Raw genomic sequence first — 27,979 nt, 5'->3', positions numbered from 1 at the left:
GCCCCAGATACCTGAGGCTCCTTAGGCTTACACCACCGATCACTTGAATGTCCAACAGGAAGAAGGAGGCACCCTAAACGCATCAGGAGTAGAGAGAACAGGATAGGTTCTGTGCGTTTCTGAGATATTCTTCGCGCAACACCGGACAAGGGGTGGGGGTGGGGGTGGGGGGAAGGGGGTGGGCGTGGGTGGCTGTTGGGGTAGTTTGTTAAGTTGAATGTGAAGTACAGCGGGGTAGTTATTTGCTTTCTGATCCACGTTCAGACTCAATGCTCGAGGAAGCCGCCTACGGAGGTTCTCGCCTAGCCGGGACTGTTGAACTTTGCAGGTGGCAGGGTGCTCAGGAGACAGCCTTCATTTCTCACGCTGTACACTGCCTTTTAATGCCCGGTTTCTTTCCTATTTTTCACTGCTGTACCGCTGTGCTTCTCTGATAAAATACTTTAATAAAATACTTTAAACCTAAATAATGGCATATGTCAACCTACATAAATGGTAGAATGCTAATATTTAGTGAATATATTGTTAAGCAATATTTGTTCGCTTAAATACCTAAATTATGACAAACAAAGGATGAGCATATGTCCTATCAGTTAAATATAAGGAAATGTACAGTTTTACAACTTCATTTATACACAAACGACAAAATAAATATGGATGAATAGATAAAATGGCAAAAAAATAAATATGGATAAATACAGACTGAAATGTAAAAATTATAAATACTATAAAACCGGGAGTCCTAATTATAAAACAGGGGCGGGACGACGACAATCTCCGATTCATTAAAAAAAAAAAAAAAAAAAATTTTATCCACAAAATCAAAAGAAAAAGCATCAGGTGACATAGTGCTTCCACATTTGTCGAATATACAATTCCGTATTACAAAATAATACATACAGAACAACATTTAGGGATCACAAGGCCTCCAAAGCTACTGTTACATCTCTAACAGGAGGGGCACAGACATCCCCCAGTAACTATTCCAAGCTCCCCAAATCTTTCCCCATTTCGCAGGGCAGCCCCTAGCAACATAGACCGACCTCTCGCTGTGCATGCACCAACCCAGGTCCTCCATCCACTTCTCGATTCGGGGTGTTCGACTAGCGCCCCACAACGGAGCGATATTACGCTTAGCAATCATACACGCCAGGACAGATTCATTTTTTAATGCATCCAGACAATTGTAAGAGTCAACAGTATCCACAGACTGATTTGGGTTCTACAACATTGTTGCCTTAATTACGGTACATATCCTTTTGTTTTACTAAACCAGTCTTCTAAATCCATGTTCAGGTTTTGAATATGGACAAATAAGTAAACATTAATGGCACTGAATAAACGCAAAATTGGCAAAAATAATTTTAACAAAATGCAGCCCAGACATGAATTTTAAGTTGATTTTACATTGTGGCTTGCACTTCGTACTGTGCAAGTATTTAACCACTATATATATATATATATATATATATATATATATATATATATATATATATATATATATATATATATATATATATTTTTTTTTTTTTTTTTAACTCACCCCTGCGGCGCTCCAGCTTGACTGTAGGTACTGTAGTCTAAATGGGAAAAGAATGAAGACTTTATGTTACACATTAGCTATTAAAGGAGGTTTTCTTAAATAGTACTATAATTAAAAGTAATTCCAAGTTTCTTTTAAAGCAGATTATTGAAGTCCTCCTCATCCAGTGGATTATTTTGGAACACACCTCTATAGCAGTCAGCCTTTTGCACTACTCTCTTAAACATTAACAAAGTACCCAAACATTTTAATAAGATAAATTTAAAAAAAACAATCAAGCCACTAACAGGCCGATTTAAACACAGCAGAAGTGTACCGAGTTGAACAAATAGTATGCCCCCCCCATCCCCCAAAAGAGTGAGGGGAGAGGTCATGCAGGAAGATATGCTGGGCATCAGTTAAGTTCACCTTACAGTTTAAAGCCAGAGGACAACTGCAATAAAATAATGCAAACGCACAAAATGAATAGGAGTGAATACATTGTACCAGTTCTTACACCGCTGACCTCCTACCACTCATGCTTGAACTAATAAAGGATTTGGTCCATGCCTGACTAAAGTAGCGCAAATGAGAGCATAAAAGTTGGCTACTGCAACCCACTCCCCCCACTATCATCAGACTTGGTCTTCAATAAAACATTTCATTACTGACCACTGTCCAAAACTAGCCACCACTGAAATACAGATAAGATGAAACATGCATCTATTCCTACAGCCCTTGACCATCAATATAATCACCCTAATCACTTACTGTACATTTCGTAAGATTGTTGGCGCAGGCTTCAGTGCCATAGCAAAATTACTCAACCTAATTTTTGTCTTCTATATGATCAGCAACTCTCAGCACAATTTATGCCTTCACAACTTAGACAGTGTGTTCTAAGACCCTCACCTCTCCAAATTCTTCTACCCCTCATGAATTGAACCATCCATAGTCTTAAATGCACAGGCTCCACCTCAGCTCATAGCAGACATCACCTTGTCCCCACATATTCAATGATCAACAGGTTGGATGCCCTTTCCTCTGTTCACACTTATCATTCAAACAGATGCCTCTCACTGGTCACCTTTAATATTTTCAGCTAATGACCCAGACACAAGACGACATTCGCAGGTGCAGTATTCTTCATCGATGAAGGGGTCATGGGTTCTATGATACCCTGTAGGTTCCGCAGTAAACCAGTGGATGGCCACACATACACCATCATTTTTATCAAGTGAAAAATTACAAAATCTAGATGCGGACACGATTACCACTTCATGCAAAATTTTAGAGGTTTCAGTCACAGAAATAGTCAGATTTTTTTAAGCAAATGGTTGAAGTTAGCTGGGCTAAGAAAGCAGTGGTTTCCACAAATGTAACACCGCCATGAAGAGTACCCCATTGTCCTCGGGTCGCGTTTTCTATAATTGCTAGGATTCGCTTTGAGTAAGCAAACTTCCGGACCAAATACTCCAGCTAGACACACCCAAGCACGTTTAAGCTATTTCAAGGATTGCTTTTTATGCGATTTTTTTTCCTGGCAATAGGCACCTTATGGGTGGGGATTATTGCAGGTAAGTGTAAGAAATGCAAGATGGTACATAAATCATTGTTCATGAAATTACTTGGCATGAGCAGCTTTATGTTTATGTGGTACATAAGGGCAGAAGTGATACACAGCATAGCAAGCACAAGATGATGGTTAGAGTGCTGAAATTTTTCAACCACTCAACCCCAGTCTCAGATCTGGGTTGAATCCATTGTTCTTTTGATCACTATGGCACCTCAGTTTGGACCCAGCCACAAGCAAATCAGTCTTGATCCGGTTCGTCATGGAACAATCTAGATGGAACTGCCAGGCCAGATACTCCCTGGACCGGAAACAAGCATCCTGGGACAGGTTTTGGGGTTTGCCCCTTTATCAGGCTGGCTTTAATCCAGTGGCACAGCAAGCTAGGGAACCACGTCTGAGGATCTCTTTGGCCACCCAGGGCGAACAGAGCAAACACAACAAGATGGAAAGTGTGCCGAAACTTTTCAACTATTTATCCCCAGTCTCAGACCTGGGTTTAATCCATCAATTGGGGGTAAATGTATGACAATGTTCAACATTGCGATCATCTTTTTGTGTTGCGAGGTAGACACCATAAACTAGTCATATTTGACTATAAATAAGGTTCCCTGTTTTCCGGATTTTAACAGATAAATATAGACAGAAAACAATGCGTTTCTGTCTGCATTTATTTTTAAAAGTGGATAAATACAGAAAATTGTGCTTCTTTTAAGTAATTCTCCATTCAGTCTTTCATGAATTATAGGCCAGCAGCTGAGCAGATGGACAGCAAGGAAAATTAAAAAAATAGGATGAAATGTTTTTAAATAAAAGAATATATGTCACATGTATGGTATAATGCTAGTATTTACCATTGGATGTTCTGTTATGTAATATTTGGCAGCTTAAATAACTACGGTACAAAAGCGGGTGGTAATGGACGGAGCATCTGAACCAATCAAACACACACCCAGTCAAAAGATCTGGGTTTAATCCAGCACCGTTCTTTAGCCCACTCTGCCACCCCAGTTCAGACATGGCTATATGCAAATCAGTCTGACCCTGTGCCTCATGGGAACAGTCGAGCCCGAACTGCCAAGCCATGCCTTCCCTGGACCGGAAACAAGCTTCCGAGGACCGGTTTCTGGCATTACAGCCGTCTTCAGCCTGGCTTGCTTGAATCCAGTGGCAAAGTATCGCTTTGTTTGCCCTAAGTGTGGCAGGGTATGCTCAGACGCGAGTCCCTTGCTCACTTGGCCACTGGATTCAAGATAGCCTGGCTGATGAGGATTATGAATCCGAAACCGGTCCCAGGATGCTTGTTTCCGGTCCAGGGAAGACATGGCTTGGCAGTTCGGGCTGGACTGTTCCCATGAGGCATAGTGATGTTGTGGTGCCCCCGAGTGATGCTGTGGTGGTGCCGAGTGATGCTGTGGTGATAGAGGGTGACAGAGTGAGGGAGATAGATTTGAGTAGGTAAATTCCAACTTTTTCCTTGGGAATAGGATCATGAAAAGGAGGGGTGGTTGTTCTACAATGCACACTGTTTGCATAGGAATTGTTGGCCTGCTTCATTTAATTGGCATTTCAGGGACGTTGCTTTACCAAAGATGCCAAGGCTTTTCTAAGTAGATGCATTTCACTTTCTGCATTTGTTGGAGTATTTTAGAGTGGTTATTTCAACTTGGAACACACAGTGTTGAAAGCAATGTTCTGGGGTTGAAAGGTTTGACGACTCATGATTAAGCTGTAAGAGAGGGAAAGAAGCAGGGTGGATTAACAACTCACAGTCTAAGAACGGCTCAGTGCAAAATGTAATCCTTGGAAAAGGGCAAAAAGTAGTCACACATAGTGAAGTTACCAATTGCTGATGAGGTCGGACCTGACCCACTGCAACATGTCCCAGGGCAGAACAGACATCTAACTGAAACAACAACAGACCAGTGGATGAAGCGCGCAGGACGAAAGCCCTAACAAGAAAGTATATTTTGTATATAATTTAAGTTAAATGAAAAGGTCTTGGATAACATTAGACCTATAAATAAATATGGCAGTAATATTTGCTGGGCAAAGATGTTCATATGCTGGGTGCAGCGAGTCACACCAACACTTAGGCCAGGGTACCACGCCATTTGCAATAAAACCTTTTTTAAAGTTTGGTGTTGCGGTCTCAGATGACATTTCAAAAATCAACATTTTTGTCTTGCCCTCTGGCTGCAAACCATGTATTAATGACAAAAATCCTCCAAAATTGTAAGCCTTAATTAAAACTTGGCATCTGTGAGACAGCCCAATATAAAAATGTGTTTCATACCGATGACATCACATGCCCATATGAGAAGAATTGCAGAGACGACCTTCGCCCAAAACATCTCACCGGCCAAGGACCAGCTTAGCTGAAGTAGTTACCACCTTGTTGTCTACTCGTCATGAAGAAACAAACGTATTCTTATGTTGCTTCTTTTATGGCAAGCGATGATTTTGATAGGACATCTTTGGGTCATTACTACATGTAATGTAGCTTTTCTGTACCATCTCTTATCAAGGAAAGGAGTGTACTACAAATATGAGTTTACTGTTTTAATTAATTCTTGCAGCACTAAGGATTGGAGTATTGATGATGGGATTAAATATGGTTCTAATGCCCAGCACAGAGGGGAGCTGAGGTGTAAAACGAGATCAATTTGTAGACTTTTAGCATACTCTTCAAGTATCAGGGTCACAAGGAAAGTGGCTTTTTTTGTTGTTGGAAATTTTCCACCCTGTTAATATTGGTATATGCATCAATAGTTGTGTGGTGGTAACTGCCAAGAAACAGTAATGCAGTCACATAAGGCAACTGATTTTTGTATTGTTATGGCGATAAAACTCTAGTTAAAAATACAGGTATCCCCATGGAATTATAATATGTGGGAGTCAACAGTATTTTTGGCAACTGTTCTAAGCCGGTGGCCTTCTTCAGGACAGCAAAGCATATTCTATATACTACATACGGCAAGGTAGCTTTGCTTTGAAATAAGACATTAGTATATCTGCAATAGTCTTTGTTAGGAGAGAAGAATTTAGGCTGCATAACCAGCAGAATTCTGACACCCACCTGGGCAAGGTAGGCACAAATATCATTAGTGAAGTCAAAGATGCCTGGTTAACAATGTTTTGGGGTTTGGCTCCTCAGGAGGATAGGCATGGTAAGAAAGGAAGTAGGAGTTCCCATGGAAGAGCAAGGTTTCCTGGCCTGGAATAATTATGCAGGGAATTAATTCTAAGTCTGTGAGGGGTTGCAAGTACAGGCATGAGATGAGTGTAGTTGGGGTTTTGGAGGGTACCATGAGCCACAGGAGACCGGTTCCATGGGTGCAACCAATATAGAGGAAAGGATGCCATTGCCAGATGGAACTGTAAGAAAACAGACGTGCTGAGGAGAGCAGCGAATTACGTTTGATACCCGGTTTGTCATTCTTCTAAACGAAATTGGAGTTCTTTTTTTTTTTTTTTTTTTTTTAAGTTCACGTTTATTGAAACCAAAAACATAACATAAATACAAAATGTAATACAGTCAATCAATGAGAGGCATAAGAGATATACAAATGAAATTTAAGGAGGTATAATAAAACGGAATCAATAAACACCTATAGCTAACACCAGCAAAAATATAGGGTCCAGCAAAAGACGCAACATAAGGGGTAACCATGCAGAAGAAGTGGATATCCTACAGTAAAGACAATATGTGACTCCTGCACCTTGTAACCCTCACTATCCTACGCAACACATCCTATACTTCGATTTTTACACGTTTGATTTATTGTCAATGTGTAATGTGTGTGCGTATGATGTAAATCGCTCTGAACCCCTACATTGAAATAAGTAGAGGTGCCAAATACATTATTTGTGTAACTTCTCAGGCAGCCGGCAAAGCATATTTCACTGAAGCCAGGGCCGTAGCCGGTTCCGGATGAACACCCCAATACCAGCCGCAGCCCCCTTTTCCTGCACTGATATTAGTTTACATTAACGCCCCCAATGGCTCAGAAACTTTGTGCCAAAAACTATCCATCGACATTCTGCCTGCGCCTCTCCCACGCGTGGGTCCAAAGGGCGGCAGACGATGGCGGGAAGAAACGTGTAGAAAGCGCTCCCCAGTGCGCCTGTAGGGTCCCCAGTCGTCCTGGGGAACTGAAACCTGCCCAGAAGGGCATTCCTCTTTGATGCTGTAGCGAGTGCAGATCAGCCTTGACTAGGAAAATGTTTGCTTACCCAGCATCCCCTAGACCTCGGGGGCCCCAGAGAGTTCGCACAGAAGGGCGAGTCTCCGTCCCTGGCCGAGGACGCCCTGTTATCAGCTCTGCGTGTCCCTGAGCAAAGGGGACGGGAAAAGAGGAAGGGAGGAGATGGGGAAGAACAGTGGAAAGTGAAGAGGAAGCGAAATCTTAGGCAGAGGGGCGGTGGAAATATTGGGAACAGTGCGACTAGTTTGGAAGAGAACAATAAGGTATCACCGCCGCCAGCCCAAAAACTGGAAGTTCGAGAGCGTCAAGCCTGTCGTGAAGCGGGACTTGTCGTGAAGCGGGACTTCAGCCTACTGCGGGAAGCCCGCGACCACGGAGTGCATGGCCGAGAGGAGCAAGTGGCGGCCGAGGCCGCCGGTGCAAGTGCGGGGCTCCCATGAGTGAGGGAAGCCCCGCTGTGCCAGGTGATGCGGCGGAGATTACACCAGGGGAGTCCTGAGCGTGACGGAGCAGCGCAGCGCAGCGACAAAAGAGCCCAGTGAGTGAGGTTAGTTGTAAGGGGGTGGGGGGTGTCTGTGTGTGTGCGCGTGTTCTATTGCAGGAGGCCGACTTGCCTCAGAAGCGGGACAGGAGATGTGCACGCCGCATGGCTGTACGTGCGCGTACACCTGCTCAAAGCGCTTATTTCCGAGGCAATTCCCCAACAATAGAGCCCGCTGGAGACAGCAGCGCTTCGCGCTGCTTACGCTAGCTCGACCTAAAAACGACAGACATCATAGTAGGAGTGCGTGTCTATCAGTTAAATAGATACGGAAATGTAGTTTTACAACTTCTTATATACGAAAAACACAAAATAAATATAGATAAATACAGATAAAATGGGCCAACAATAAATACAGACGGAAATGGCTCAAAAACTAAATACCATAAAACCGGGAGCCCTAACTATAAACCAGAGAAGGTGACAAACGCATTTGTACATAAATGTCAATTTGAGAGAAGAGTGAAACCTAACAATCACACCTCAGATCCAAAAGATGTTACATTTTGTGGACCATGCATGGTTAGGCTGTCATCCAGTCTAATTTCTTGAGATGGCTATTTGAACTGGTTTTAAAGTGATGAAATGTGCAGCAGGTAAAGACGTCAGACAGGATAAGCATGGGGATTTAAGTGTGTCGAAGGTGACCAACATATGAGTAGGTCAGAGCTAGGGAACACCTGCACCGTCAGCTGGGCTCCCTAATGTTTGGGGTGGGTGGAGGAGGCAGACGTACCTTTTGGCATCTGCTTTTTTCAGCCTGTTCCGGTCACCCGAGGGGACCCTTCGAACAGAAGCTGCAGTAAAGCCATCATGGAGCTGTTGAGTTTGTGCTGACAAACTCCCGGCCCATGTACTCAAAATGGCTTCACTGCCCTTATGTCAAGGATGGGGCATATTGCTCATGCAGCTATGCCCTTACTGGTGGTCTGTAAGGCCTGCTAGAGGGGTTGACTTACCCATGCCACAGGCAGTGTTGGTGGGATTGGCACACAGGGATGTCTGCCATGTCAGCTCTTCAGTGTGGTCTGCACCAAAACACGCAGCCTGCAAGACAGTGTGGGTGTTAAGGTGAGGGGTCTCTGAGGGTGGCATAATACCCTCAGAGGCCCTCTGGTCACTTGGCCCTTGTTACCAGGGGTTCCTTTTACAAGTGACTTACATGTGGCCCAGAGGTATGCAGTGGCGGAGTGGAGGGTGGGGAGGAACACTTTTTAGGGGCGGCAGAGGAGAGCAAGTCGGTCTCTCGACTACCCCCTCCCCCGAACAAGCTTGCCACCAACCCCGCCGAACCCCGAATAAGTCGCCCTGCGCTCTTACCAGCACCGGACGGAAAACTTAGGGGCCCGCCCGAGTGGTAGAAGAGCTAACTACACCTATGGATGTATGCCGAGACAAGGGTACAGGTTTGGTAAAGAACACATGCCTGGGAAAACCGGTTGGCAGGGACTCAGGGCACACTAAGTAAAGTTGGCATCATGTATCTGGCAAAACGTTAGGGGGCAACCATGCAAAAAGGGGCACTTTCCTACACCCAGTCTGTATAAGACAACAGCGGGAGAGATGGGCTGAAGACATGGCTTGGCAGTTCGGGCTGGACTGTTCCCATCTGGCACAGGGTCAAGACTGATTTGCATGTAGCTGTGTCTGAACTGGGGTACCGAAGTGAGCTAAAGAACGATGATGGATTCAACCCAGATATATGACTGGGGAGGTGACTGTCTGAAAAGTTTCAGCGCTCCATCCATCATCTCCTTGTGTTTGCTTTGTTTGCCCTAAGTTGGCAGGGTATGCCCAGACGTGGGTCCCTTGCTCACTTTGCCACTGGATTCAAGCTAGCCTGGCTGATGAGGGCTGTTACCCTGAAACCGGTCCCAGGATGCTTGTTTCCGGTACAGGGAAGACATGGCCGGTACATTAGATTTTGTGTGAGGACATATGCCCCTGTGGTGTCTAGTTCCATTAATAGATATTGCTAGCGATCAGGGAAGCCATTTTAAAAGCATGTGCTGGACACTGGTAAAAACCAGTTCCCCAGCTACATGATGGCTTCACTGAAAATAGAGATGTTTGGTATCAAACATATCATATTAATAAACCCACAATGATGGCTGTGTTGGATTAATACATTCACCCAGAGGGCACCTTAGAGGTTCCCCCTGTACACCTGCTGGCCACTGGTGTGCTGACTGACTGGGTTTCACCAGCCTGCCACCAGAGAAAGGCTTCAACCCCCAAGGGTGATGGCCTTTGCTCTCAAGAGGTAAGAAACAAAGCCTGGGTGGGCAGAGGATGTTCACATCCCCTACCACAGGAGGGCCATTAAATTAGGATTCCAGGGGAGGGAGCTTCAAAGACGCCCACAGCATTTGTTATGCAAATATGGCTTCTATCATAGGAGAGGAAGCGGACCCATTTTGTTCAGAGCCCTTTGGCACCTGAAAAGGCAGGAAAATTTGTGAAGCGGGAGGCGTATTGCACGGCTAGGCAGGGCACACCTCTAGAGTGTCCAAGTCTGAAGTGAACATGACTTTAGAAATTGCACTACATTGTGTGTGGTGGAATGAGGACTTTGGGGAGGTGATCCCTACACCCAAAAGGAAATGGTTATCTAGGGGTTGTAGTGACCTCATGGGTAAGTAGACCATTAGGTATTACCCCATATGCCCTAAATTGATCATAAGATTCAGATGTATCAAATAGTAGTGGATAAACAAGAGTGCTGCGACGACAATGAGTAACAACTGACATGGTGCCAACTGCCAGTCTGACTGCTGCCACAACAATTGTAGAAGGCGCAGACTCGCCCTGCCGCTGTACAGTCTCCAAGACACCCAGAGGGCTGCCAGTGGTTTGCCAAATGCCTGAAGATACTCTCTTGGAGTAGAGGATTTCAAGACAAACCACTCAGCCCTCCCCATTACTTATGGGGGTACCTTCAAATCACACATTGACAAAACTAAAAAGCTGACCACCAAGTTCAGACCTACTGGCTTTGCCAATGCTGGTTTATTTGTGTGTCCCATAATCTTATTGAAACTGGTTACACTGATTTTCCATTATGAATACTTTTCGGAAATACTAGAATACATCAACACATGTAACTAAATGATGCTGCAAAGAAATGGCACCTGACATTTTACAGTGGTTTAGCAAAAATAATTTTTCCTGCTTTCATTTTTTTTAATGAACATTTTATTTTGAAAGCAAAGAATCATCAATCTCTCTTTCAAGCTTCTGCAAATATATGCATAAAATCAGAGCATTCTGGGAGCATTATACATAGCTTCATATTGCTAAACCTGAGAACATGTGTACACATTTTTCTACTCGAACCACGGTCAGTAGTGCAGTCAGAGCTTACAACATTTACTTAGAACACTCACCCTAAAAATGAAGGCTTTCAATTAATGAGCCATGAATACAAGTTTGAACAGCATTACTATATGGACAAAAATATTACCTTAAATGCAGACAGTACCCTTCCCTGATCCATAATGCGGTACTGCAAACTGGCAGCCAAAGGGTTTGTACTGCAGGGGATTGGGCCTACCTGCCCCAAGATTTGATCAATTTATATAGGGCAGAGAATGCCCGAGTGCATCTTGCGCTGGATTTGGCGGGACAGATGTATAGACGGGTATGCCTTAACTCAGGGTATCATTAGTCAATTGGAGAGTATCCATGTTTTTAATGATCTTCTGAAGGAGATAAGTGGCGTGCTGTTTTTTTAATTCGCTAATGGCCGAAGATTCCAGGTTATCACAGTTCCTAACAGGAAACTTCTACCTCCCTAACATGCCTGTCTGTACCTGGGTATTTGTAGCAGTTTTAGCTAAGAAGATCGTAGGTTTCTGGAAGGCACGTACCATTTCAAATGCAATCTCAAATATATAGAGGTTCTGTGCCCTGGAGTGCTTTGAATGCAATACATTGTGATTGGAATACTATACTTGTTCCCACTGGAAGCCAGTGGAGGGCTCTTAATCGATGTGACACGGATTTGTATTTAGAAATATCCAATTTCAATCTGGCTGCAGAGTTCTGTAATCGTTGTAGTTTTTGTAAACATTGGGTCTGAATCCCCACACAGAGGGCGTTGCAGTAATCCAACCTGGACAGCGCAAAGATGGTTACTCTTCTAACTTTGAATTTTTTAATTTACCGTATAATTGAAGAGCATATGACAAGATGACATGAAAAAATTATCACTATAAAATAGTCTTACAAGTAAGTCTAACATACGATATGAGAACCTGAGTAGGTGTCTAATTTCTGAGACTCTTAATATGCCTCTATATATATTTATTTGACTGCTTTCCAGAATCACACACATTGTGTATTCGACCCCTTCAGACCACGCAGCAGAGCCATCCAAGTCGTGTTGTGTTCCCTTGCTTTAAGTAAGTCGCTTTAAGTAAATCTATTTAACAATAAATCAGTACATCTTCTCCGATAATGACCCTAGGTGTTATTGTTAAATCATACTCTGATATCTTGCAACATCTTTCGGGGTTGACCCCTCGTTCAGAAAGTGACGTTATTTATCTAATAAGTAAATCCATTTTGGAATATGTTCCACCTATATAACTTCAAGGTTTAAGCAAGTCACAACATTTATCTAATCAGTGATCTACTTTGGAACATGTTCCATCTAGATATTTTCTCTTGGTGTATCATTTCCTTCTCCCCCTGGTGATGCAATGGGTTGCTCAAAATAGACAGGCATGTAATATGCATTTGCGCTAGTCATCGAAAACAAATGGACTTGCTCACAAAAAATAGAACTAGGTTTTTAATTGTATAAAATGTATGAAGTGTATGTGTATTTTTTACATCCATTTTTTATTTTATTACAGGTGTTGTAATTTCCTGAAGGCGTCTGTGTACGCCGAAACGCGCAACGATAATTACTACTGTATTTTTAATCTTTAACTTTTTTATTGAAGTCTCCGATGTATTGTTATAATAATCCTTTTTAACATTGTACGAGGTATAAACTATATACAATAAAAGTATACTGTAATTTTTAGATATTGTGCGTTTAGTTTCTTGTGAGCCGTCCATGAAGTATTGTTAGCTTCATCTAATAATTGCCTAGGAAATATATCTACTCACACTACTCATGACTTTAAAGCATTTGGGGGAATAAAGGAGCGAATTATCTTTAAAATGCCCCAGAAAGTGGCTGAGAGGACTAAGTACACATGAAAACTTGTTGCCCTTGACCCCAAACAATATGTCCTAGGCGTCAGGCTATAGGAATTCCACATCTCTGCAGTTACAAGCATAGAGGAGATATTTATGTTAAGTTGCTTCATTTTTAGCAATCCTTAGGCAAATTAGAGAAAAAAGTTAGAATCTCTTTTCACATATCTCCAGCTATTGCCCCTTTTGTTTAACTGACTTCTATTAAACCAATTCTAATTTTTGCAACAAATATCTAACAGCTTTTTTGATGTGTTTAAGTTTGCAAACATGCTCTCTCATTCTCGGATATGAGAGAGCAACGCTCCAAGGATTTAAGCAGTTTGTGAGAATGATGATGGAGTGATCCTCTATTAGATGAAATAAAGTACAGCCTACGAGTTCAAACACCTTACAATGAAACGTTCCTTGTTCCTCTGTGCACCCGGTAATCTCCACTTCTTAGGTCCTTCTAATTGGGGCGCCATTTGTAAGAACTGCAAATTTTTCTTAAAGCCAGTGCTTCATTACAGAAATGGGTCCCATGCCTTCAGGTAAATACAACGCTTGTTTGCTTTGCATTATTTGTAGGGCTTTAGATAAAACAAAAACGTTATATCTTTGTCCTAGATCACCCCCATGCAATATTTCTCAGGGAATTATGGCTTAGCAAGCCTTAGTGCCTAATATAATTCAAGCTCCTGTGGAGGGTTATTCAATTATAAGTCAAAAATGCACAAAAGGTGTAGCGACCTTCCAATTGTTAACAAGTCCTACCTTACTTGTTTAATTTCAGAGTTGAAGATCCCCAGAAGTGAATCGCTACCCTTTGTGTTTACACTCAATTTCTTTCTCAGGTGCTCTTTTTTACCCTCACCAAGGTCTGGCACTTCAAGGGCTTATTGCACCCCTTGTTCTTACATTTTCGAGTTAACATCTTTGGAGACCTCAACTTACACAGTGATAAGCTAGAATACAATAAATTATATGTATGTATTAGGCTATCTCAGAGTGTCAAGTCATATCCTTGACCATGTCAATACCACTCCTGTGGTATGATCGCTATGCCACTTTTTATTTTGCTGAATGCGGCGACTACTCTGAATCTTGGTGCTGCCTACTGTGACGAGGCGCTGGTACAAACTCATCTATCTGCTTCTGTGATTCTTTAGCTGCATTTAAACCTAGTCTCCCTCTGAAAGCGGTGTAGACTGATCTTGCCATCAATACATGGCTCACTTCTACACTTGGCAAAAATATTTTTTTTTAAATGAGTCTTTTCCCTAATACCAGACTAACAACTTTGGCACCATGGAGAGGAATTGGCCTAACGGCTAGGGCGCTCGACCTCGGTTCGAGTCTCGGTAACAACGCCAAAAACCTCCTGTGATTCTGGGCAAATCACTTAATCTTCCCGTGCCTAAAATGAAAGTGTGTTCTCATGTAACGTAACTGGTGCTATGTAAAATGCTCTGATACCTGATTCGGTTTGGGTCTAGTTCGCGCTATATAAAACTCTAAAAAAAAAAAAAACATCTCGTAGCTATGAGGAAAAGCTGTAACATACACGAACAAGCCGGACGAAAGAATTAGGATATGGACTGCAAGGCAAAATACAATGCTGCTATTACGGCTTACCATAAAGCCACCAGACTGTTAAGACTGTTACACAGTGAGAAACGAGAGAGCGTCCAATTGTTACCATCGTTAAATCCCTCATGGACCCTTCCAACAAGGTCCTCCCAGTTCTCCATGAATATGATCATGAACCCGCAGTCTTTTGAACTAAAATTACATCTTTTTATGGAGAGGTCAAAAATTGTACTTTTGAGCCACTAAACATCTTGCACCTTTGCCGGTCACCATTCTGTTAGAAGGAAGACTAACATTATTGGTAATTTAATTAAATCTAGCTCTCCATTGAAGCCTACCCCATCACATCATCAAATGTTAGTCTGATATATACATATATCCTACTTTAGATTTTGAATCTCTATTTCCTCAGCCACAGTCATGAAGTATGCAGTGGTTAAAAACCCACCTTAGACTTCTACAGGGTAGAAAATTGCCCCATTTCACTGCTTCGACCGCCAGCTAAAACATTTATAGAAAACTCTCCAGCAATCACAAAAAACAGCGATTACTCCATTAATCACAAATTCACAATCAAGCTTTTGCCCTCATCGTAGCACAGAACCTGCCCTTTTCTCAGTTACCGAGAACCTACAACAGACACTTAATCAAGGGGGCTCAATGATTATCACGTAGCTGGATTTGAACGCAGCTTTTGATATATTGTCCTAAAATACCTTACTAACCAGATCACTAGAGTGTGGGGTTTGTAGTGAGGCTTTAACATGGCTAGATACCTTCCTTAATAATAGCTTGTCATAACTTTAAGAAACCTTTCGTATTCAATATGTCTAGTTCAGGGGCCCCCTCTGGGTTCCTCCATGAGCCCCGCTCTTTAAAAGTTTACCCATGTCAATTAGCGGCATCACTGTTGGTTTTACTATACCTAAGTATACTGATGACACGCTGCTTATCTCAGTCTGGCAAGGTTTGGGGGACCTTTTCAAAATTGAGAAAGTCATCACTGTTGCGTATTGGGTGAGCATCACTATTCTTAAACTTATCAGTGAAAAAAAAAAACGAATGGGTGGTTGTGGGGGAAGCATCCGGAAAATATGGTCCACTGCATCGCTGCCCGATTTCCTGAGCGCACATCACCTAATACACAGTAAAAAATCTGGGTGTCTAGTCAGATCACAACCTCAGCATGGACCACCAATTTAAGACTTCGAGGGTTGCCGGTTTGAAAAGGAGTTTTATTAAGCGCGACTGCTGCCCTGGGGCGTCCAAGCGCTAAGAACCAGATTAGTACCTCTTATATGGTCAGCCCAGGGGTTAGTCTGCTTTAGAGGGTCGTCAAGTTAGGATTAGATCTTAAAAAGAGAGGGAGTGAGTTCCATAACTTGGCTGCATTATAGGAAAATGACCGACCTCCAGCTCTAGATCTTCTGATGCGGGGGACTGTCGCCAGAAAAGCATGAGTGGAGCGAAGCTGCTTGGTGGGGTGGTAGGGAGTGAATGATTTCTGGGCCAGCTTTCCAATATGCTCGATGGGAAATGCACATGGACTTAAATGTAATTCTCTCCCTGACAGGGAGCCAATGTAAGGTTCTCAAACCAGGCTCCACCGGAACGCTGCGTGGAAAACCAAGCAAAGTCCGTGCTGCGCAGTTCTGGACCCGTTGAAGTTTTTGCAGACAGTATTCGGGCGACCCTAAATAAAGGGCATTACTAAAATCGAGGGGGGATTGGATTAGTCCCTGCGTAACAACCTGCTTAGCTTCAAAAGGTAGAAGTGGGAAGATTTTCTTCATCATTCTGATGAGTCCAAAGCAGGTCGCTGAAAGTTTAGTTACTTGGGTATTAAAGGTCAGGGTTTTATCCAACCACACCCGAGACTTTTGATATTGTCTCTAGGCATAGAAGGCGCACCCATGCCCAAGCTGGTTTCCATCTTCTGTGGTGCTTGAAGAAAGTCCCTTGGCTCCCTCCATTTTCTGCTCAGAAAATAACGGTCCAGGCTATTTATCAACTCATCCGGACTGCGGTAATAGTTTGTATTTAGGTCGCGCTACTCCTGGGGTGTCATGACTCAAAACTGGAGCACCTGGTCTTCTTTAAAAAAATACCTAGGCATCACTTAACCTCAACCCACTTCAAATATCTGCATTGGTTACCCATCAGCAGTGGGATTCAAAATAAGGTGCCATTCCAACAAAGGCCCTTGTTAGCTTCGACATCTGATTCCACCTTACATTCTGTCCAGGCCTTCCGGGCCTCTAATTGTAAGTTGGCTTCGGATCCTAGAATCTAAAAGGCCAGAAAGGGATGTCGCTCTTTCATATACCTGCCCCTCAAAATGTGGAATACTTACTTATCTGTACACCTTTGAAAGAGTCTTTCTAATGCAGTCTTTATAAAACGCCTTAAATCCAAGTGGTTTAAAAGTTGTCTTCCACTCTCTTTTCTAGCAATGTGCTTCGTTAGGATAGTGCTGAGGATAGACAGACAGACAAGCCTTATCTCAAGGCTTGATCCCCAACTACCTAAAAGCAGCCCAGGTCGCATCTATTCTAAAAAATAAAAAAACCTCAACGCTGACAAATCGGATCTCAATAACTTCCGTCCTATCTCCAACATCTCCACCCTAGAGAAACTTCTTGAAAAATGTGTCCAATCCCAGCTCTGCGCTCACATTGAGAATTGCCAACTCTTAGACCATCATCAATCCGGTTTCCAGAGGGGTCACAGCACTGAATCGGCCATCATACATTTTTGATGACATCCTGAAAATGTTTGACAAAAACAAATCCTGCCTCTTGATCCTCCTGGACCTTTCCTCTGCATTCAATCATAACATTCTCCTATCCATACTACTAAACAGAATGGGTTTCTCGGATCGAATGCTCCACTGGTTCTCATCCTTCCTTCTTCATAGATCTCAAAGATTCAAGACAAACCACTCAGCCCTCCCCAGTACTTATGGGGTCCCCCAAGGATCCGCCCTTTCTCCTATCCTCTTCAACCTTTTCCTGGAACCTCTTATTAACTTACTTAACTCTATGAACACTCTCTTCCACATGTATGAAGACGACACACAACTCTATTTAAAAATTGCATCCCCGGATATCATCATCTCACTAAATTCTACCCTCATGTTGACTCAAAATTGGCTAACGGACAACCATCTCCTGCTCAACGCTTCCAAAACGGAATTCTTGCTCATCTTCCCGCCGAACCACACCCAAAGAACGATTTCTGGATGCCACAGCTCTCAACTGCACTCCGATCATCAGACTCAGCCAAATCGCTCAGTGTCACAGTGGACAAGCACCCGAGCATGAAGACTCATATCAGCAATGTTTGTAAGGGAGCGAACCACTTAATAAGGTCACTCAGAATGATCAAACCCTTCCTACCACAAATGGATTTCAAGCAGGTGGTACAAGCTCTTGTCTTACCAAGGTTAGACTATGGCAGTGCAACTCTGTGGCCTTCCTAAATACGCCTTGGCTCCACTTAGGGTCTCACAGAACTCTGAAGCAAGACTGATTACAGGCTCCAAACTAAATGAGTACATATCCCCAGTCCTTAAATCTCTCAACTGGCTACCCTTTGAAGCGTGAATCCAGCTTAAAATTGCAATCCTGATGCACAAAGCCCTTCACTACAATACTCCCACGTATCTGGCGCAAAATTTGAATTATCCTGTGGGGTGAGGGCATCTAGAAGCGCCTCTACTCTCCTCCTGAAACCGATCATTCTTAGCAAAAAGAGAACTTGTCACCGAGCCTTCTCTGGTGCTGCCCCTAAAATATGGAACTCTTCCTCCGGACGTACACACACTCGCCTCAACTACGACTTTCAAACTGGAAGCCAAAAGATTCTTAATGAGCAAATTCTTGCCATAAGGGGTGGAGGCACTCATATGGTGGCTGTCTCCGTTTCTAGCTCCACGGCACAACTAACAGTTACTGATCGGATCATCTGCATTTTATTATACCTTATATGTGTACCATTGTTTACTGGTTAGCACTGTTTTTTTCCACAATTGCGGTGTATACGTGATTTTGTTCCCTTCTTCCATCTTATCATAAAGCGCTCAGATATCCTTTGGGATCTTGTTAGCGCTATATAAAACATTATATATATATATATTAAAAAAACACAAACACACATATATATATATTGCCAGGCTACAACTGCGAGATACGTACAGGTGCCCTAGGTCTTTCTGAAAACTTGCATCACGAAGCTCTGCAAGAATCCAATCGCTTCGCGTTCTGGTAGATGTAGACAAATTACATAACAATGAAAGGAGCAGAATGCTTCGAGGTCGGCTTCAAAAAAACGAGAAATGTTTATATGTAGTCACTGCAAAAGAAGCTCGAACTATAAGATCTAAAAGGTAAACGACTAGTAACACTGAGCCAGAGATGAATTTACGAGATTGAACCGCATCATTGAGAACTTCCTAAATAGTTTATATAAATATGAAGAGCTGCTGGTCGGTATGGCTAGCCTAGTAACAGTTGCTCCTTCTGTGAAGTCTCCAGGAGCAACAGCTTCCAGTTCCTGCAAGGTAGTCGATCCCAAAAGACTAACAGGAACTTAACACCTGTGCATGAAGGATTGTAATCTGTTGCACTGGCAGAAGAATAGGAGATATTTAAAGCCAATTCGTAACATTAACACAACTACGATCGGTTCGCTTGATATATTTTCCAAAATTAAATTAACACATACAGGACGAACTGCAGGGTCGATTACGTTCCGCAACAAAAACGTAGTTTTTCGGCTAAGAATATCTTACGTACGTGAACGCTGCGAGACGGCGACAAAACAAACCCCTCGTTGTACCGCGACACCAAGCGCGAGTGACTAATAATAAATGCAGAACAACGGCAGATTTAGCGGTGTCAACAAAAACGTGGTGATGTTAGACGATCCCCTGCGAGTTCATCTCGGTCTAACCTTGAGTCTGCGTTACAAAACAAGGAAGAAAAGCTCACACAGTAGTTATGAGTCGAGCTTTACTAAAGATCTATTAGTAGTGCACTACTAACATGAAGTGTTTTATTTGCACTTGCATGAACAATAATGCGGAGCGACAGCTGTTCACAAAAGAAATCCTGGCTTGTTGAAATCCTACATATCCAAAGTAGTACAAGTACTAAAATTTGGCCTATTAACGTGGAGTAACTGGTTATGTAGAGTTGGGAAAACAAGGACCACGCAAACTAAAAACAATTTGGCAACCATAACTGTGTGGACCGGGTAAGGGGTGGGGGTAATTCGAATGTCTCTTTTCCGTGGGACACACTAGCCAAAGCACTACCTCGTTCCCAGATCCCAAACAAGTTGAATCTCGCATGGAAAGTTCCCTAGCAAAAGGCCATTCGTATAGGGGGCTGGGAGGAAGCCCTCCGACGCCCTGGAACTCTGTAGTCCTTCCCCATCAATACCGCCTGGTGCTCCCCAAATACCTGCAGAACGGCTGCTACCCCAGCCGCCATTTTGTGTTTCCACGTGTTGGGGCCAGTTCCCAACATCAACAGGCAAGGGGATATCACCCCAATCACTTGTACGGCGGAAACACGCCTGTACCCACTGCCAGAAATCAGCCACTTGGGCCTAAAAAGCAGATTGGTAGAGCACCGTCTTCTGGAAAAACACGCCTCGATAATAGTACAGAGTTTGATACTTTTGGAGCGGCTCAAGCCGGCAGGAGCACAATCAAGGGACACTAAGAGGTGCATAGGCACAAGTTAGAAAGCAAACAAACAGGCCAAGGGAGCCCTTCCGTTACTTACCGGTAGACGCCATCTTTCCCTCTCCAAATGCTCGTCCTCCCAACGTCCACACTGACTGCACACGGTCGCGCAAGCGCACACCTCACAAGACCCGGCGAGTCCACTTCATGCAGGGCAGAGGGAGATGCGGTAGTGACAAACAAACCAGAGTCGCCAGCCTCGCTGTCCCCTCTACAGAATGCACATTTCCGGGGGTCAGAAGATATGCACGGCTGGATATGCTTGGTTTGCAGACAGTGGTTTAGTCCAGCAAAGTCAGGGATCGACTTTCATAACACGCATCGGAGTGAAACGTAGACTCTGAATAGGCGGGTCTTCTATGACGTCAGCACAAGGAGACGGCAGGCATTGCAAGGTGAGATGGTTTCCTCCAGCGTTGATTGTCGTCTCTATGTTTATTTAGTCAAAAGTTTTTGTTGTGATTCTTGTTTTTAAAATCAAATAAAAGTATATCTCAAAAATAGCCGTGCCTGGTGGTGTGTTAAAATAACCACTTAAAAAAAAGTGAATCGGTACTGAGGTTATTATGGTGTGGCAGTTGAACCCCGATAACCATTTAAACCCCAATATTTTGAACACACCAATTAATTCGGTTTCAGAATCTCCGATAGATCTAGTTGTTGAGACTACGCTACTCATTGAAACGCATACATTTCAGGAGAGTACATATTCTGTTAACCAATAATGACACTACGATGAGGGTCAACACTGTGTGCACTAGTGAGTTATTTCCCCAAATTATAACTGTAATCCTACCTACTACGCTCAACTCCTTGTGGCCCACCGTTAAACCACTATAATTGCAAAAAAACATATAGAAGGAGCGCAATATTATCACGTAATTCATCTATCAAATATTGTAGTCCATTAATAATCAAGTTCAACCACAAGTTTTCTTTTAGATCCAGTCTTTTATTTGTGTACGTTGCCTTTTTTCAAAGATGCCTTTTTCAAGAAGAAATTAACAGGATATACAATCAAAGGTACATTCAACAGCCTATGCGTTTCGAACCTCATGGGACATCATCAGGACTGTAAAGAAAACAAGCATTGAAAATGCAATAGCATAGCTGCCAAGGTTTCAAATTGCTGCCTGTGACATTTTCATTATTTCAGTGTAATTATGAGTGACATTTCAAGGAATATGAGTGACACCTTCTCGTGAGCAAAATCAAGCAATGAAGAGGAGAGAAACATATAAAATATCAGAAATTACACCCATTTGAGCAACAAGAAACTCTAAGAGGAACTTAAAAGTTCTGCACCGCACCAGAATTGGAAGGGTACTAACCTAGTGCCCTTGTAACCTGATAGTACAGTCATGCCAGGCGCAGGCTGGACCCTGGTGAGAGGTCCCAGTTGTAGAACACTGTTGGCACCACAGCTGTTATGAGAGGCCTGCCAGTGCCTGTCCTGGCTTTTAATGATAAGCACCACCTCTGCTCAGCTCTTTCGGAATTTCAGTGCAGCCAGCAGGGCCGCTGTTAAGACACATTGTAGCAGTCTGCGGCAGCAGTGTACAAGGCGCGTCCATTAACTGTTTACTGCCTGAGCCTTTTCTGGTATCAGGGGCTGGGCCGGCAATTCTGCGGGAGCAGCAGAGCTGGCATACAGGAGTCACAGGCGCCGGCATGCGCGCAAGCAGCCTTGCGCAGCCAGTTTTAGCACGGGTACAGCAGAGTGAGACAGTGGCACATACAAATGCGTGACAATGCATTTAAGTGCGGTGACGCGGAACACCGCACTGAAATGCGTTAGTGTCACACCCGATGCGTGACGCTTGGCAGGACTGCAATAGTTCTCCCCTTTTATTAAGTTAAAGCCATTTGCTTTGCTATGCAATACCATTAGCAAAGCAAATGGCTTTAACTGAATCAAAGGCGAGACCTATTGCATTTTTAATTCTTGTTTGTAAAAGCAACCAGTAATTATGCAATTCCTTTTGAATTAAACAGACTGGTACTCCAGGTATAGCATTTCTTTTTACTCAGCTGCTCACTGGGATGTGGGAAGGGGCTCCAATACCGGAATCATAGAACAGGTATTCTATGATTACCGGTTCTATGATAGTATAATAGTATTGTAGAAGAGGAATAAATCTCCTGACTTAGTAGGTTCTTATCACCCATCTTTATCCGTTTGAATAAATGCAACAAGGTTCTATAGTAAAATTGCTAATTTAATATCATCCTGGCAGCAGAGATTTCTACCAGGCAAAGAAACCACCGTAAATTCTAACTTAGCCACAATACTCATAGATTGGGCAGAGGCTACAGCACAACCCTCTAATCTATATATTTAGTTTAGTCTTTGACAAATATATTATCACAAACGGCTACAGTAAAAGCGTGAACAATAGAACTGGGTTACTTTAAATAATGCTGCTTTGCTCATTTCAGCTGTGCTGTCTATATGTATTTAAATAGGATTTTTTTTAGAGTAACAAGGCAATCACTCACGTTGGTAACAACGATTTATATATAAACATTTTTGCGGTTTTATAAGCACACTCATCTCAACACCAAGGCATCAGTGGGCTTGCTGTCAGTTTCACCGGGATGCATGACAGTGTTAGAAGTACACATAGACAAAAACCTAATGATTTATCATTCATATATGCTTTTCAGGCCAGCGCTTATCTTGTTCTGTTAACGTACAGGGGTGAATGGCTCTGTGTCACTGGTGTCACTTACAGTTTGACAATTTTACAGAAAGGCTGCACTCGCGGTCATTACAAGGTTATTAAAGAGGTCTCTGGGGCAGATCAGCCAAACACCGTATAGCTACCATCTGCTTCATCGACAGGCTGCTCATACAATAAAAAGTGGCACACAATAACCCTTTTCTCACTGGTTGGACAATTACGCAGATCCCGCTCTGGGTCACCTTAATCAATCAGTAAACTTGTAGAGCAAGCTACTTACCCGTGAGGGTCTCAAGGCGATGGGGGAGGTGGGAGGGGGGTGCTGCTACTGCTCGAAGAGCCAGGTTTTTAGGAGTCTTCTGAAGGCGAGTAGGTCTTGGGTCTGCCATAGGTGGGTAGGAAGGGTGTTCCAGGTCTTGGCGGCGAGGTAAGAGAAGGATCTCCCGCCAGAGGTCGTTCGTTGGATGCGGGGGACAGTGGCGCGGGCAAGGCTGGCGGATCGGAGCTGGTGGGTAGGGGTGTAGAACCTGAGTCTGCTGTTCAGGTAGGCTGGTCCGGCATTGAGGAACTTGGAGGTGATCCTCTTGTCGACGGGGAGCCAGTGTAGGTCTCTCAGGTGAGGGGTAATGTGGCTGCAGCGGGGGATGTTGAGGATCAGTTGGGCGGAGGCGTTTTGAATGCGTTGTAGTCGAAGCAGGTCCTTGGCTGGGATTCCCGGGTAGAGTGCGTTGCCGTAGTCCAGTCTGCTGCTGACGAGGGCCTGTGTCACCGTTCTTCTTGTTTCGGTCGGGATCCACTTTTAGATCCTGCGGAGCATACGGAGGGTGTTGTAGCTGGAGGAGAAGACGGCGTTGACCTGCTTCGACATGGAGAGGGAGGAGTCGAGGATGAATCCTAGGTTGCGTGCGTGGTCGGTGGGTGTCGATGCTGCTCCCAGTGTGGTCGGCCCCCAGGAGTCGTCCCAGGCTGAGGGGGTGGTTCCGAGGATGAGTACCTCCGTTTTGCCCGAGTTTAGTTTCAGACGGCTGCTCTTCATCCAGTCGGCGACGGCCTTCATACCCTCATGGAGGTTGGTTTTGGCGGAGTGCGGGTCCTTGGTGAGGGAGAGGATGAGCTGGGTGTAGTCGGCGTAGGAGATGATGTTGAGGTCGTGCTGGTGGGCCACTTGTGCAAGGGGGGCCATGTAGACGTTGAACAGCGTCGGGCTGAGGGATGAGCCTTGGGGAATGCCGCAGATGATGTCGGTGGCTTCAGATCGGAAGGGTGGGAGGCGGACGCTCTGGGTTCTGCCGGAGAGGAAGGACGAGCTCCAGTCGAGGGCCTTCTCTTGGATTCCGGCTTCTTGGAGGCGTGTCTTTAGGGTGCGGTGGCAGACCGTGTCGAAGGCGGCTGACAGGTCCAGGAGGATGAGGGCTGATTTTTCACGTTGTCTAGTTGGCGTCTGATGTCGTCTATGGCGGCAATGAGGGCTGTCTCGGTGCTGTGGTTTCATCTGAATCAGGACTGGGACGGGTCCAAGATGTTGTTGTCTTCGAGGTGGTGGGACAGTTGTATGTTGACGATTTTCTCGATGACCTTCGCCAGGAACCGGAGCAGGGAGATGGGTCGGAAGTTCTTGAGGTCCTTGGGGTCTGCCTTGGGCTTCTTGAGGAGGGCGTTGATTTCGGCGTCCTTCCAGCTTTCCGGGAATGTCGCCGTCTCGAAGGAGATGTTGATGACCTTCCGTAGCTGGGGTGCGATCGCTGTGTCTGCTTTGTTGAATACGTGGTGTTGGCAGGGGTCTGACGGAGATCCTGAGTGGATGGAGTTCATGACCTTGCGTGTCTCGTCGTCGGTGACGTTGGACCAGGAGGTCAGGCGGTTGGTGCTGGTGCTGTTCGCAGGGAGGGTGTTGTCTGGCGTAGTTGGTGTGGTCATGGAGTTGAAGCTGTTGTGGATGTCAGTGATCTTGCGGTAGAAGAAGGTGGCCTGTGAGTCGCACAGTTGTTGTGAGGACGGGATGTCGTTGGTGTTGGCGCTGGGGTTGGAGAGTTCCTTCATTATGCTTAATAGCTCTTTGCTGTCGTGTGCGTTGTTATCCAGTCGGTCTTTAAAGGTCTTAAGGCTGCCAGCAACGAGTACAGTTCTTCGTCCTCCACCTTTTTGCAACTTTCTCCATATAAAAAGCACAGCCGGCTAGCAACCAATAAGAGTTGAGGAAACTTTTCAGACTAGTGACATCTCCTACTACGCCTCTTCTATTGCAGTTCTGTCACAATGCTTCTGTAGATTTCATTTATCATTTAACTAAACACAAAAGAAAGACTAAAAACTGGGGGGAATAACCACAACAAGCGCTCGCCATGACGTAGACTTTTCTGTTTTTCTGCCGTCCCACTTGGACGGCCTCGGCCTGCTTTTCTTCTGAAGTAAAAGGTTTATTATCTTTATGGGGCCAGTGTTTGGCCCCATAAAGATAAGAAACCTTTTACTTCAGAAGGAAAGCAGGCCTGGTTGTCCAAGTGGGCTGGCAGAAAAAGAGAAAAGTCTACGTCAGCAAAAGCTCTTTCCCAATGGCTAGCCACTGTTTAGCATAAACAGTGACGCCAGCCAATGGGAAAGAGGGCGGGGCTTAAAGCCTGATACTGAAGCTCCCTCTTAATCATTCAATCTCGCAGGCGAGACTGCGCATGTGCCCAGCCCACGCAGGCAAAACCTAAATACATAATATGAAAATCTGCACTCAAAATACTTAATTACAAGGGTGTACATTATTGACCTTAAAATCACCCATCTTGTTATGAGTTCTTCACAATAGGTATATAAACACTGGAAGCCTGCCTAAATGGCATACTAGAAACCTCTCCTCTTTTAATAATGCCTGCCTATGTTACAAATGACTTCATATATACGCATTTGCATGCATCTTAGACATACAGATCTTGATTGATATTGAAAACCAATTTTGATAACCTAATCTCCAACAATATGGAATTCTACATTAGTGGAGACCAGCACCTCAACACCCAATTGATCATATCACTAAATTCTGTGTCCCTACATCCCTCAATGTTGCACAGCTTTCACCACCATATCCATTGTGAAACTACTTCATACCTCAAGTAAAGAACTCCTTGTGCATTGAGAAAAGTTACTTCTGAAACGTATCCACTTCAATCCATGGTTCCCAATACTTAATCATATTTCTACAGCGACCGTCCCTCTATCTGTGAAAACAAGGCTTGTATAAGGTTTGTAGGAAGAGGGCCACGAGCACTCCCCTCCAAAATCCCTCAATGTCTCCCTTAATTTGTACAGTACCCTCTCCCGACCGGGAAGAACCCTCACCTGAAATCAATGACGGTATGTTCTTTATACACGTCCTCAGTTATTCTTGAATTTCACAAATAAAAAGTGTGTCTTCAATTGTAAACAAACCTAATCTGGACAAAACACAAATCTCGAGTGAACCCCTATCTATTAAATTCAAGATTAATTCATTACCAGCAACCACCTTAGTTCACTCACCTCCAAATGCGATATTAAATCATAATGTGCTTCAAGCGTCTAAAATCCCTGGTACAAACCAACTATTATTGCAAAGTTCATGCAATTTGTATAAAATAATATGAAAATGGATCAAGATGAAAAATGTTGTTGTCTGCTCCCTCGCTTTTTCAATCATTTACCCTTTAACGTTATCATCACAGTGCATATCACCTCCTTACTGCTATGGTCCGTCTCCCGTCACACACTCTCGACAGCCTAGCTCGATAAATCCCGCTGTGAGGGAACAACCCTGGCGCACCAGTTTTTGAACCCCTGCTGGCCAATCACAAATGCCTCAATAAAGCCGCTGTTTAGCTTGGCAAAATAGAGGTGCTCATTCCGATCCACTATGAATCACTTCCGGTCTCTGACACCCATCCAGGTACGGAAGTGCGTGCCGACTACATCTTTCACACGCTTCATCCAAGTTGGCCTGTGGTCCAGGTGGTAGGTAAGCCAGGGTGCCTTTGATGGAGATGTGGTTGCTGGTCTGAATTCAGAAGTTCAAGTGTTCCATGAAGGTTGTGTCCTCGTCGACGGAGGTGCAGGTGATGGAGTCCTTGTGTATGACGGTGAGTCCTCCTCCTGGTTTCTTTCTGTCTGTCCTAGCTGGAGATCTTGTATCTCCATGGAATGCCTGTGGCAATGGTGGATGTCGATGTGGAAATTAGCCAGGTATCCGTCCGTAATAAGATGTCCGGTGAATGCGTCTTGATTGTGTCCCACATCTCAGTGGCGTGTTTGCTAAGAAATCTGGTGTTGCTAAGCATGCATGTCATACGGAGTGAGCCGTGTGTGGCGGGTGAGGACTGTGTGTTCCTACCGTGGAGTAAGGTGAGGCGTGAAAGCATCTGATGTGGCGGCGTCTGGTGTTGAGCACATGCAGACTGGAGGCTGTGCAGCGGCAGAGTTTGGTCTGCCCATGGTCCGTGGCGCTGGGCACATACCAGGAGTGGATGGGTTCAGACAGGCCTGCCTTTGACACGCTTGTTGCGCGGTCGTGCAGCGGGCACCATTAAGTGTGGGGGGGGGGGGGATACACAGTACAGAAGAGGAAAGTGCTAGGGAAGTGTGCATGAGGAGAGGAGAGGAGTTGGCCTAACGGCTAAGGCGCTCGACCTCGGACCTGGAGATCTGGGTTCGAGCCTCGGTAACGACGCCAAAAACCTCCTGTGATTCTGGGCAAATCACTTAATCTCCCCGTGCCTAAAAAATGAAAGTGTGTCCTCATGTAACGTAACTGGTGCTATGTAAAGCGCTCAGATACCTGATTCGGTTCGGGTCTAGTTCGCGCTATATCTGCAAAAAAAAAAAAAAAGTAGGTACTGAGAAAATACAAAAAAGATCATCCATGGTTCATTTTTAAAATGTATCAATATCACTGGTGAAGG

At 44.2% G+C, this 27,979-nt stretch overlaps 2 protein-coding genes across 4 annotated transcripts in view; one reads left to right on the top strand and one right to left on the bottom strand.

Moving 5' to 3' along the window:
- Window positions 1–20,518, bottom strand: part of EWSR1 (EWS RNA binding protein 1) — a 403,636-nt gene extending 383,118 nt beyond the window's left edge. For all 3 annotated transcript variants that reach the window (XR_013602525.1, XM_078667174.1, XM_078667175.1), the window contains exons 1-2: window positions 20,417–20,518; window positions 1,544–1,580 (exon numbers count right to left, since the gene is read on the bottom strand). Coding sequence is in view for 2 of the 3 variants with exons in the window: in XM_078667174.1 (XP_078523300.1) it covers window positions 1,544–1,580; window positions 20,417–20,429 (50 nt within the window). In the remaining variant the exon portion in view is untranslated. The remainder of the gene's footprint in view (window positions 1–1,543; window positions 1,581–20,416) is intronic.
- Window positions 20,519–20,637: 119 nt separating this feature from the next.
- RHBDD3 (rhomboid domain containing 3) overlaps window positions 20,638–27,979 on the top strand; it is a 122,257-nt gene continuing 114,915 nt past the window's right edge. Inside the window, exon 1 of the mRNA XM_078667176.1 lies at window positions 20,638–20,771. The gene's annotated coding sequence lies outside the window, so the exon portion shown is untranslated. The remainder of the gene's footprint in view (window positions 20,772–27,979) is intronic.

Source organism: Lissotriton helveticus, chromosome 11 (genome assembly GCF_964261635.1).
Source record: "Lissotriton helveticus chromosome 11, aLisHel1.1, whole genome shotgun sequence".
Lineage (NCBI taxonomy): Eukaryota > Metazoa > Chordata > Amphibia > Caudata > Salamandridae > Lissotriton > Lissotriton helveticus.
This window is presented reverse-complemented; position numbering and strand designations above follow the sequence as displayed.